The sequence below is a fragment of the Zalophus californianus genome, chromosome 4 (genome assembly GCF_009762305.2).
Source record: "Zalophus californianus isolate mZalCal1 chromosome 4, mZalCal1.pri.v2, whole genome shotgun sequence".
NCBI lineage: Eukaryota > Metazoa > Chordata > Mammalia > Carnivora > Otariidae > Zalophus > Zalophus californianus.
This window is the reverse complement of record NC_045598.1, coordinates 101235312-101248734: the sequence shown is the minus strand read 5'-3', so window position 1 is coordinate 101248734 and position 13423 is coordinate 101235312. Positions and strand designations below refer to the sequence as shown.

At 44.0% G+C, this 13423-nt stretch overlaps 1 protein-coding gene across 1 annotated transcript in view; it reads left to right on the top strand.

Moving 5' to 3' along the window:
- Positions 1-5578, top strand: part of NOTCH2 (notch receptor 2) — a 167142-nt gene extending 161564 nt beyond the window's left edge. Inside the window, exon 34 of the mRNA XM_027599059.2 lies at positions 943-5578. Within this exon, the coding sequence (XP_027454860.2) occupies positions 943-2331 (1389 nt within the window). The 3' untranslated portion in view covers positions 2332-5578. The remainder of the gene's footprint in view (positions 1-942) is intronic.
- The last annotated feature ends 7845 nt before the right edge of the window (positions 5579-13423 follow it).

Below are 13423 nucleotides of genomic sequence, written 5' to 3'. Positions count from 1 at the left end.
CAGAAAATCAACAAAGAAACAAGAGCTTTGAAGGATACACTGGACCAGATGGACCTCATAGATATATACAGAACATTCCACCCTAAAACAACAGAACACTCATTCTTCTCGAGTGCACACGGAACTTTCTCCAGAATAGACCTATACATACTGGGTCACAAATCAGGTCTCAACCGATACCAAAAGATTGAGATCATTCCCTGCATATTCTCAGACCACAATGCTTTGAAACTGGAACTCAATCACAAGAAAAAAATCTGGAAGAAATTCAAACACTTGGAAGTTAAAGACCTTGGTCTTTCTCCTCTTCTCTGTTCTGCTTATGCTCACTTCCTTTTCTCTTGTTCATTTTCATTTTCTTTGCTGTGGCTCTTGTTTTCTGCTCTTGGACACCATGGGTGTTTTCCTGTTTGCTTTTCTTCCTTGAGTCTTAGGTCATGTTTCCCCTCTCTTGCTCATCTTATCTTGTGTATTTCCTCTCTTCCCTTATTTTAATTCTTTCTTGAACATGTTTTGTTTCCTTTTGCTTTTGCTTCCCCTTATTTTTCTGCTTTAGGTTCTTCCCCTGCTACCTTTCTTATTTCTAACTTCCTTTCCTCTTAGAACCCGATTTTGATAAGTTCAGTGCTCTTTTAAGCAAATCTCTGGCTCAAGGGCATGCTTTATTTCACATATTCCTAACTAAGGAGACATCTTCTGCAATGGGGCAAAACATTCTTGGGGAAGGGTGAAATAATCGTACTCTTTTTTATGTATAAAGCCACAGATATCCAGTCAGTACACAGGCAGATAGACATTTTATCTGTGGTATTAAAATTTCATATAGGGAGGCAGTTAGAAAAAAAAACGTCTATGGGGTTGATAATAACAAAGTTTGAGAAACACTGGCATATTCTCAAGAGTGTTGCTAATTTTACTGTGCCATGTGGGCCTTTTCTGTAGGAAGAGACACCTCTGTTTCTTGCTGCCCGGGAGGGAAGCTATGAAGCAGCCAAGATCCTGTTAGACCATTTTGCCAATCGGGACATCACAGACCACATGGATCGTCTTCCCCGGGACGTGGCTCGGGACCGCATGCACCATGACATTGTGCGCCTCCTGGACGAGTACAATGTGACGCCGAGCCCTCCAGGCACTGTGCTGACTTCTGCCCTCTCACCTGTGATCTGTGGGCCCAACAGATCTTTCCTCAGCCTAAAGCACACCCCAATGGGCAAGAAGCCTAGACGGCCCAATACCAAGAGTACCATGCCCACTAGCCTCCCTAACCTTGCCAAGGAGGCCAAGGATGCCAAGGGTAGTAGGAGGAAGAAGTCTCTGAGTGACAAGGGTCAGCTGTCTGAGAGCTCAGTGACTTTATCCCCTGTTGATTCCTTAGAGTCTCCTCACACATATGTTTCTGACACCACATCCTCTCCAATGATTACATCCCCTGGAATCTTACAGGCCTCACCCAACCCTCTGTTGGCCACTGCTGCCCCCCCTGCCCCAGTCCATGCACAGCATGCACTGTCTTTCTCTAATCTGCATGAAATGCAGCCTTTGGCTCATGGGGCCAGCACCGTGCTTCCCTCTGTGAGCCAGCTGCTGTCCCACCACCACATTGTTCCCCCGGGCAATGGCAGTGCGGGGAGCTTGAGTAGGCTCCATCCTGTCACTGTTCCGGCAGATTGGATGAACCGCATGGAAATGAATGAGACCCAGTACAATGAGATGTTTGGTATGGTTCTGGCTCCAGCTGAGGGCACGCACCCTGGCATAGCTCCCCAGAGCAGGCCGCCTGAAGGGAAGCACATAACTACCCCTCGGGAGCCTTTGCCCCCCATTGTGACTTTCCAGCTAATCCCCAAAGGCAGTATTGCCCAACCGGCAGGTACTCCCCAGCCTCAGTCCAACTGCCCTCCTCCTGTTGCAGGGCCCGTGCCCACCATGTACCAGATTCCAGAAATGGCTCGTTTGCCCAATATGGCTTTCCCCACTGCCATGATGCCCCAGCAGGATGGGCAGGTTGCTCAGACCATTCTCCCAGCCTATCATCCTTTTCCAGCCTCTGTGGGCAAGTATCCCACACCACCTTCACAGCATAGTTATGCCTCCTCAAATGCTGCTGAGCGAACACCCAGCCATAGTGGTCACCTGCAGGGTGAGCATCCTTACCTGACACCATCCCCAGAGTCTCCTGACCAGTGGTCAAGTTCCTCACCCCACTCTGCTTCTGACTGGTCGGATGTGACCACCAGCCCTACCCCTGGGGGTGCTGGAGGAGGTCAGCGGGGACCTGGAACACACATGTCTGAGCCACCACGCAGCAACATGCAGGTTTATGCATGAAAGAGTCTGCCTCCAGTGTAGGAACAGAACTGCCTATTGTAAATGCTGCTGAGGAACAAATGAAGGTCATCCGGGAGAGAAATGAAGAAATCTCTGGAACCAGCTTCTGGAGGCAGGAGAAAGAAGATGCTTTTATCTTTTAGATAATGCAAGGGAAGCAATTTTGTCAGCTTCACTGGGTATCTGCAGGATTTGGGGTTGGGGGAACATGGCTCTTTTTAATCTCTTACCCATCAAGCCAAGTTTGTGGAAATGCAAAACGAATATAAGACTTGGGACCATGTTCACTCTTTTCTATTTGGAGAAAAGAATGGATGCCTGTCATAGCCCAGACATTCTTGCAGCTTGGACTACATTTTAAGCCCTGGGGGCTTCTGCCATATCCACAAGAAGATTCTACAGTATGGTCCTTTTGGAAATTGTACCCTGGAATTCTGCCTACGTTGACCTGTCTCATTTTATCTTCCTTGGAAATTCTTTTGACTTCATTTGGTGCTTTAATTTTTGCACCTCTCTGTGGTTGCGCACCCCTGCCCCCAGCATGTTAGAGCGCAAGACCTTTGTGCTTTTAGTCATTCCTGCTCTGGAAGGCAACCTCAGCCTCCTTTCTCTTCTTTTCCCAGTGTCCCCAGGAGTATCACAGGGTTTGCTTTGGTTATGGTTCTCAGCATACACCTATCAAGTATGTTTATTTAGAAAATGAATCTCTTGCAGTTTCCTACGTAATATCGTTCCTACAAGAGGAAGGGGGAGCAAGATAGTTTTCTTTGAACCCATTCTGGGGACAGAAGACCCTTTCAAGAGACTGCATGCAGGGTTTTACCTAAACCTTACGAGGAAGAAAGATGAGAATTGGCCTGTTTTTCCTTTTGTGGGCCTAGTCAGTGTGAAGTTTTATCATTGGCAGTGCAGGTACTGCGACCCCCCCCCTTAAAAAAAAATTTTGGAATGTTGGAATGACCAAGAGATAAGCCAACTCATGTGGGAAGTGGTTACCCACTATCAAGTCCCTTTCCTTCCTGCCCAGCATTCCACTAATGGCCCATGCGAAACACATTTGTTCCCAGATCTCAGAACCCCCAGCCCACTTCACTCATTCATCCAGCAGGGGAAGCTAGCCTTAGCTGTTGAGCCTTTCCTTCCAGATATCTCCATAGAAGAAGATGCCTCAAAGGATGCTCCCTCACCATGGAGAACTGAACTCTGCTCAGCTCGAGGGACCCCATGACAGCTGTGTTCCTTTTGTGGGGGGATTGCAGTCTCCACCTCCTGAGTCTGTTTCTGACCGCATGCCTGCTCACCAGTCTTCCTTCCACACCGTGCGCTCGGAGTTACCAGCGCACCCAAGTAGGTTCTTGCCAAACACACGGACTTGCTATGTTCAAGCTCCAGAAACAGAAAGCTGGCCTGGTTTTGTAGGACCCAAGCCAGCCCTATAAGAAAGCTGGAACCATGAGGCAGCCTTTGCTATGTTTTTGCTACCATTCCTTTTCCGTCATGGCAGGTCATGACATTCCCTTTCAGGCAACTAACATAGAAACTTACGGGGACATTTTCCTTTCCCAGAGTCACCTTCTAGATGATGATGGACAATGAAAGACTTACTGTCTTTGTCATGCTCATGCTCAGATTGTGATTATGTTATACTTGAGTCTGCTCTCTGTATTTGTGGTCTTGGCACCTTCCGTGACCCTCTCACGAGGGCAGAAGCATTCTAGTCAATACTAGAAATAGGAGGAAAACAGTTTTCTTCCTCTTCTCCCTGAGTCAGCTAATAGTTGATCCTGTGACCACGCTGTCGTCTCTACCTGGTGCTATGATGTCATGACACCTGGGAAATTAGTTCTGCTGGGGCATTTTGTAGATATTGACGGGTGAATTTCCTATTCTGTTTTGGTTTGAATGATAGTCTTCGTTCCTGCCTTGGCTAGGAGTGCCCATCAGAGCATCCCGCTTAACCTGATTTATCTGTCTGTGGCCCCATATGGAACCCCTATGTGTCTGTTAACCTGGCAGTCTACAAATGTTCTGGGTTTTTTTTTTTTTTTCAGTCCTGCCCAAGTTCATTGAACCAACAAAAATAATTTGTTCTGCCCCAATATGAGCAGACTGTTCATTCTGTGTTTTATTCTCTCACATGGCCACTCTACCAGCCCTTTCATAGCATGTAACATTTTATCTTCTGAATGGTGACTGTTTGCCTTGGACCCATTGTTGATTCACAGTGGGGAGAACCTCTCTGCATGGACCACTATGGATCCCACCACATCTGCCCTTTCTTCATCCTGTCTCATCCCCACTTCCTGAAAGTATCAGCCTCTGACCCAACAGCTTGGCTCCTCTATAGCTTCCTCCCTCCCCAACCACAATGTAAGCCTAACTTGGTTGTTTCTCCTTCTTGGGATCCTTTGGGTTTGGGGGAAGGGACTGTGAAAACTGCCATTACAGACAACAGGCTTCAGTGATGAAGGGGAAGACACTGCCTCTCAAGCATTTATCAATCCCTTAGATTTTAAGAACCCTTGAGTTGTATAGTGCCTAATAAAAGAGAAGGTGAGATGGAGAATCACTTTCTCATTGGGGTTCTGAATTAGAGACTTAAGTTTTTATAGGCCATATCTTTTATGCCATGTATAGGTCACCTCCCCATTTTTGGTTTATTTTTATTTTTATAAATTCTTCCTCTGATTCCTCTTCTGTCTGCCTTTGGGGATAGATTTTTCTGTTCGTTTCTTCTGTTTTGCGTTAAGCATCATTTTCTGACTTACGTGATGGTGAGGGAGGGAAAGGTGTAAGGGAAAGAGAGAGTGAAAGACTTTGATGTAAGCAATCAGTCATGATGCTCAAGCCCATTATACCATCTTATTAGTACGTTTGCTGGTACACAGTTCTTGCATAGAAAAGAACCAAAGGTATAATGTTTTGTTGGCAGGCAGTTTGGAGATTTGGGTTTTAACCAACACATTGAATGTATGATGACTATTTGAGAGGACACAATTATATGACCTGACGCTCCCACTTGTAACTGTTTGGTACTATGGCTCCTTCCTTGTGTACATTTCTCTTAAAAGTGATATTATATCTGTTTGTATGAGAAACCCAGTAACCAAGAAAAATGACTGCATGTTCCTAACTATGACATAGTAAGGAAAATGCACAATGTTTTTACTTTTCAAAGTTTCATTCTAAAGTAGTTAAGATGAAATTTATATGAAAGCATTTTTATCACAAAATAAAAAAGATTACATGTCAAGTTCTGTGGCATTGCAGTTTTTATTTCCCATTCCTGTGTCCCCGGTCTTGCGATGATACACCTGATGATGTCAGAATTCGCTGAGAGAGAAATAGTTTTCTTTTTGTTCTGAGTCCCCCAAAGCCCAGCACTAGGTATCTTTTTTTCTTTCTCCAGCCAGATTGCAAAGAAATGCTTTTGAAGAAAACACTTATGTCTAACAGGAAGCATCACAAGACAGAGTCACTTTTTTGTGCACTGGTTGGTGACAAATAGACACTTGCCCAGGACAGAGGGCCTTCCAGTAGAGATGGAGAGTGTTTGCTAAAGCCAGAATTGAAAAGTGGGGTCTAATTCATAATACTGATGGTGCTGTTACCTAAACTGTTAACTTGCAGTATTGTTCCTCAAAGTAAATTTTATATAGAATTTCATATCTACAATTCCAAAATAGTATTTTGCCTGTAAATATGTTACCAAGTTCCTTTATACATTTACTCGTGAAAGTCCAGCAGGGAGACAATTGAAGACAAATATTTGACACTGGTGGTATTTATGGCATTAGTGGTCTTGTATCAACTTTAGCATTGAGTTTATCTCCATATTCTGTTAGCCTTGAAGAAACTTCTGAATCACACATATGTAATTCTAAGTGGCAGAAGTATTTGTTGAAATGACTGGAAATCTTAACGATATGCTTCAATTAAATAGTAGAAGAAACATTATTCAAGATCCGACAAATATGTTTTAACACAACTGATAGCGCATATTGGTTATCCTGAGAGCATTGTAATTTCATATAAAACACATTTAAGTCTTCATGTTAGGTTTTGTAATGGTGTAAAAGGAAAATGAATTTGAGACCTAAGGAATGATTTGCCCAAGTCTGGTCCTCTGGAGGCTGGGATCTCAGAGCTGGACTTGCCTCCTCAGACAATTTAGGAGCTGAGACTTGGCTGGAAACCTGCTTCCATGGATCTGAGCTGCAGGCTACCAGCTCGCTCACCACATCCTACCCCTGCAATTGCAAGCCTAGAAACCTAGCCCTTGATTGTGGTGGAAGGATCCAGGCATCTCCCAACCATGAAATCCAAGGAGGGAGAGCAGGGCTAGAGGCCAAGGGCTGCCACATCACACAGCTGGAACAATAGACTTGGACACCAGGCCACAGTCATGCCAGGGGAGGGACTGGTGCTTCCCTCAGTCGTGCAGCTCAAAAGCCTCACAGCCCAAGGAGAGGGGGCCGAGTTCCTCTTTCAGAACACGATGAATACAGCAACCGCTCTTAATGCCTGCCCACAGTCCAAGATGCGATGGGCGGTGGGGGGACTGAGCTTGTGTCCTGCCTCTGCTTCTGCAAGCTCTCCCAATAAACGCTGCTCTGGACCAGCTGTGCGTGTGCCCCGCTCCACCTCCTCATCTGCCTGACAGTGTTTTTAAAACGAAATGAGAATCAAGGGCTTGCAAGAGCCCTGAAGAGAGAGAGGGTGGACGTGAAGTTTGTGAGTAGGTGGGGAGGCATAGGTGTGAGTGTGTGTGTGAAACAGAAAATACAACTTTTCTTTTGACTTATAGCTTAGCAAAACACGTCAAAAACATTTACAGCAGTCAAGTCCTGCCTGCCAAGTGTGGGCAAACTCCAATCGGGATAATTCAAGAAAGGCTTACTTACAAAAGTACTACTTAGGAAGCGTGCATGGGTGAGGTGTAAGGGAATGCTAGGAGGCGGTGCAGAAAGTGCTGGCTAGCACAGCAGAGCTATGACTACCGGGTCCTAAGGGATGAGGCTGGGAGAGGTTACTGGAACCCGGAAAGAGACCTGTAGAGCACGTTACCTCAAGAAGAGCTGTGACATCTGTCAGGGACCGCAGCGAGCCCCAGGCCCCTTCACAAGGAGGAAGCCAGGGAATGATCTCATTCTGCTCTCATTCCCCACCCCACTCCCACCCAGACTTTCTATCTGCTGAAGCCAAATGGAAGTCTGGAAATACAGGAGCCTGTGGAATTTGATCCATCGGTAAGTGTCAGCTTCCTGGGGTGAAGAGCTTGGTAGAGAAAGGAAGAGAGTGGACCTGCAGGTGCAAACCTATCCTTATCCAAAACATTCTCCCTACAGCTAGCACATTTCTAAGAAAGTTCTACTGGTGGCCTGCCATTGATCTGTCAAGGCAGGAAACACAAAGTAAAAGGAATTATGTATTGATAATCCCGACTCAACTTCTTTTCCTGACCTCCTAGTGTGTTTCTTCACTGCCTTGGCTTTGAACACTCAAAATGAAGACAATCATCAGCAGTAGGAGGGACAGATTATGGTATCTCCTCTCAGTGGAATTCTATACAGAAATGAAAAAGAAAACATGCAGCCATATGGAGAATTGTCATTGATGTAATGTTGAGCAAATTAAGCCAGACACAAAAGAATACATTCTGTGTGATTCCATGATACACGTTCAAGAATGACAGTGGCAAATAGGGATCGCAGTACTGGATATTCTTCCAGGAGAAGGGTCTTGACTGAGAAAAGGGCAAGAAAAATCTTTCTGGAGTCTGAAAATATCTTGACCTGGGTGGTGATTGCATAAATATATACATATGTACAGTTTTGTATAAAATACGCTTAGGATTTGTGCATTTCACTTGGGTAAATTGAACTTCAATAAAACATATATATAGTAAACTGACAGAAATGTATAAACACCTAATATCAAAGTTATAATATATAATTATATATATTTTACATCATAAAATGTTAATTGTTATCCTATTTAGTTCAGATGTTTAACGATGATATACATATAGCGAAGACTCCTTTATTTCCCTCTCATTCCATTCCCCTCCCTCTCTTCCTCCCTCTTTCCTTTCGCAGTTACTTGATTCCATAAATTCGGTTTGCGGGGACTATTTTATTCTTAAAAACATTGTTATGTGCAATAGCTAATCCATGAAAGAAATATATTTTCAATGCAATTGTATAAAATGTGGGATTGCATAATTGCAAACTTAAATATGCGAGTGAGGTGAGCCCGCTGCTGGCTAGCTGAGTAGGAGTTCAGGAGGCCAGCTGGATAATCCATCTCTGGCTGGGTCCTGGCTGCTATTTGGTACTACCCGGTGGCACTTGTCTGCCTCAGGACAAATATGTTTGGGGTTGATTCTAGGTTCTGTAATCTGGCTGGGATTTGCAAGAACCTCGTTTCAAATTATCCCCTGCTTCGTATGCCTATTACAGAAACTCTGGGTCAGCCAAGTATGGGCTGTAGGGACCCAGCTCCTCTTTCTCTGTCATGGAATTGTCTCATGTTTCTCTATTACTCTCCACTTTCTCCCCTCCGTGTCCACTTTCTCTGCACTCCTAGAAAAGTTTTAAGAACAGGGACCTGGCAGAGGATGGACACCAATCATCAATCATGTTATATCAGAATCTGTGTTACTGTGGTTATTACAGGGCTTTGCATATAAGAAGTGGAAAGGAAGAAGAGAAGCGATCTACATCTGAGGTTAATAAGACAACCCAAGAAAACGTACCGAAATACTTAACCATTAGGAAATCAGTGAATCAAATGATGTAAAATTAAGTCATACGGAAACCTCTGTTCTACACAAAAGCCAATTGGGGGATGTATTTGAAGAGCAGATCACATTTATAATAGCAAACACACACACCGATAACCTTTAAAAAATGACCGCAAATACTACCAAATATACCCACTCCTGACGACTTGAGTGGCCGCTGCCTCCTTAACAGGTACAGCTTTAGCTCTGCTCTCTTCTTCCCACCTGCTAGATAAAAATCATAAATCTATCTGATCACACCTGTAGCCTGGATAAAATTCACTAAGATACTCAAGTCTTTGAACCCATCTCAATATCACCTGACGTAAGTGCATCCTATAAAAAAGCCCAGCCTAACACCCACTTCCACATTCCTATATCTCCCCACTGTGTGCAGTCTTCCCTGCAGCAAAGAGCAGCAATAACTCCATCTTTTTTGACTAGCAGGGGTGCTTCTGGTAGCCTTTGACGGACAGACATCAACCGAGGTCTATGCTGAAACTCCAGGCCAGGAAGAATCAATCCCATTTTCACACCCTGTTATACACAGAGCACTGACTGTGCCCGTGAGCACTCCTGAATTTATTTTAAGAATACCTGGAACATTCACAAAAATTGCACATAGATGAATCCATGCTAAAATCTCAGAGTTTCAAAGAATCGGTATTATATAGCCAGGTATCTCTGAACATAGCAATATCAAAATAGAAACAGAATAAGAATGTAACCAAGAGCCCTATGTGTATGAAGAATTTTAAAGCTTATAAATCAGTTATCAATACAAATATACATTAGAAGATATTTAGAGAGAGCAGAAAATACTTATCAAATAGTACCACTACTTTTTAAAATATTTTGTCATTTTTTTAAAGATTTTATTTATTTGAAAGAAAGAGAGATAGTGAGAGAGAGCACGAGCTGGGGATTGGGAGAGGGAGAGGGAGAAGCAGGCTCCCTGCTGAGCAGGGAGCCCGACCCCAGGGGCTCCATCCCAGGACCCTGGGACCATGACCTGAGCCGAAGGCAGACGCTTAACCGACGGAGCCCCCCAGACGCCCCAGTACCACTACTTTTGAAATGCTGATTGTTAAAACTTATGGAAATCAACTCAAGTTTTAATGATGAACTTACAAATTTGTTTCCTTTGAAGTTAAGTAAACTGCAGATGTCAGCTCTCACATAGTCTATCCGACTTGGTCTGGAAGTCCTCGTTCTGGCCAGGACAAATGGGAAATCGTTGCTTATAGAACATCTCATAAAAAATCCAAGAGGAAATATAAACTATTAGAAGCTGTTGCCATTAAAGAGGACCAGAGAGAGTTGTTTGGTTTGGTTTGGTTTTGAACAGAATCTTTCTTGTTAGTGATTATTGACTCCAACCAAATGGTGAAAGAAATCACATGCATTCTGGATGTTTGGATACAGCAGTCCACCAACCCATGTCAGCCGAGAAAAACTGGGATGTTGGGAAGCTATGGATTTAGGGGCCTCTGTTGACCTAATGGAGAACACTGGAGAGAAAAGATGCATTCAGCAATTCCTTCTGTTCCTCAGGAAGAATCATCCTGAAAGCACATAGTCCTCATTCCTTATCCCAGCCTCAATTATCTGTGTGAGAGCCAAGAGAGCACTAACTAGAATTCGGTAGTCGTGCCTCTCCTGACTGGCAGATCGAATTCCTCAGAGCAGACCGTGTGGATGATCAGTTCATTGCCTCTTACCTCCCAAATCATCCCTTCTACCTGCTCTATAACAGTGGATATGGGACCTTTAAATATGTTTGCTTTGCCAGATGGCACTATGTTAAGTTTTATCAGTAGAGGGTGCTGGAGAGATCTCATAGGGGTAAGAAGCAATCTACATCTGAGGTTAATAAGACAACCCAAGAAAACTTACTGAAATACTTAACTATCAGGCTCTCCCTGCAGTTTACACTGATGTATATTGTAGCTTCCCACGCCAGGCTCCCAAGGGCAGGCAGCTTCTGCAGCACCCAGCGTCTGCCATGTACGGCAGTCAGCAGCCGCAACAATGGCGGGCAGTCCCTATGCCCAGGGTGTGTGTGTGTGTGTGTGTGTGTGTGTGTGTGTGTGTGTGTGTGTGTGTGTGTAGCAGAGTGTATTCGAGGGCCCCGGTGAGATGCTGTTCTGAACAACTTTCCCCAGTGCCCTAGAGTGCCTCAGTGAGACACCTTCCTGTGAACAGCCACCCCAATACCTTAGAGGTTGGATTTATGGCAAGATCCACCAAAGTGCTACCTCACTGACTTCTCTGCCATTTAGTATCCAAGGCTGTGGCACCTCACAAGGTCTGATCTCAGCCCTAGGAGGAGGCTAGCTCTTCCTGGATGGCCAGTTTCACCCCTCACGTTGGTAGGTCTACTATACTATATAATATATTGTATTTTCTTTTATATTATACCACCCATATCTTATTATATCATTGCATATTTGCTGTATTAAGTATTCTATCCACAATTCCAATATTCTTTAGAGTTATCTTCACAGTTTACCAGCAAATCTCTTATTCCTCCAATTACATGTTCAAATTAATAATTCTCTATATTACCTTTCCCTCTTCCACTGTGATATGGATTCTTTCTCCTGACTGAACTCAGACTGATACAGAAGGTAACTTTGGCAGAGAAATAAACATTGCTGTGTGTTGTGCTTAGTTTTATCTTAAATCAACAAGTCAGAAACTTTTCATCTATAAAATTTTCTTTTAATAATTCTTTTCCAAAAGGGACATAAAGAATGAGTGATGGCCCTCTCAAAAACTTGGAGCCGTTGTTTAAAAAAAAAAAACACTGGAAGGGACAAATTTTATGATGTAAGTTAAAAAATAGTCATATTTAATCTACTGGCACTATCCTTTCAACAATATCATTATGACTCCAAGCTAATCTGTCAACCTAAAGATTAATGAAAGCATATTTGTCTCATCTCAGAAAATAGACACAAAGTTTTAGGTTATTAAAACATTTTTTTTCATTGTGAAATATAACATACACAGAAATGAGCATAAATTTTTAGGAATGGTTTAACAAATATGCACAGCAAACCCCAGGGGTCAAGACATACACTAGCAACACCCCTAGCACTCTAGAAAGCTACCTGAACCATATATACCCTGCCCCTCCCTCATCCACTCCTGATTACAGCCCCTTCTGCTCACCCTAGAAGTAGGGTGACAACTCATGCTCACCGTTCTGGTAATTATTTCCTTGACTTATTTTACCAACAATGCATGTATCCCTAAAAGTAAAGTTTAATTTTGTCTGATTTTGATCTTTACGTTTATTTGTTTTTCTTTGTAATATTCATCCATGTTGTGCATATAAATAACTCCTATGCGTCATCTCATTGCTGCAGTCACTGTTGATGGAAATTTGAATTGTTTCTAATTTGGAGAACATTGCTGCTTCCATGTATCCTGGTAAATTTATGCACACATTTCTGTAGGGTATATATCTAGGAATGGAACTGCTGGATCATATGGTCTGCATATTTTCATCTATATGAGCTGCTGCTAAACAGCTTTCTAACGTGGTTTAGCCTACTAAATTACCTCCAGAAAGGTGTAAGAGTTATCATACTACACCCTCATCAAAACTTGCTACTGTCAGTCATTTAAAAAATCATTTTAATCCGTGGGCCTTTGCGGTCTCCTCCCTCACCCATCACTCAACCTACAAACATAACCACCGATTTGCCTTTCTCGGAGAACTCCTGGGGGTTCTGCTCTCACAAGTTCTTTTCTATTCCTAGATTCTCCCCCCGCTGCACACACGCCCCAAATCCCGCTAGTCCCTGGCACCCAAGGACAAACAGCACAAAGAGCCACCTGACAAAAGGAGCTGGAAACTCTCTCCGGCCGGAAGCCAGGCGCTGCCCCGGGCGTGGGTTGGGGATTAGATCCTTCACTGATATTCTCTGGCTCTGCCGCTCCGTTTAGGGGTACGTGAGTCCAGCGGAAAGCTGGGAATGGGGTGACGGTGCGGAGCGCGCTGTGCCTAGAAAACATCTGATTCTCACGGATGGAAAACATCAGGTGTGTCCTAGGGAGTACAGAAACAGACGAACAGCACGGGATGCAGCGACCCTCGAACAAGACCTCTTTTGTTTCTCCTTTTTCTCTGTTCCTTCTCCTTTCTCCAACTTGCTCTCTGCCCTTCTCCAACCCTCGTGCCAAAAGCCCCTCTTCCCTGTTTTATTCTCGAGCACCTTTCCCTCGGTTCTCCCTCGTGCGCCCAACGGCACCGCCCAGAAAACGAACGGGATTCGTTCTGGGAATGTCAACTAGACG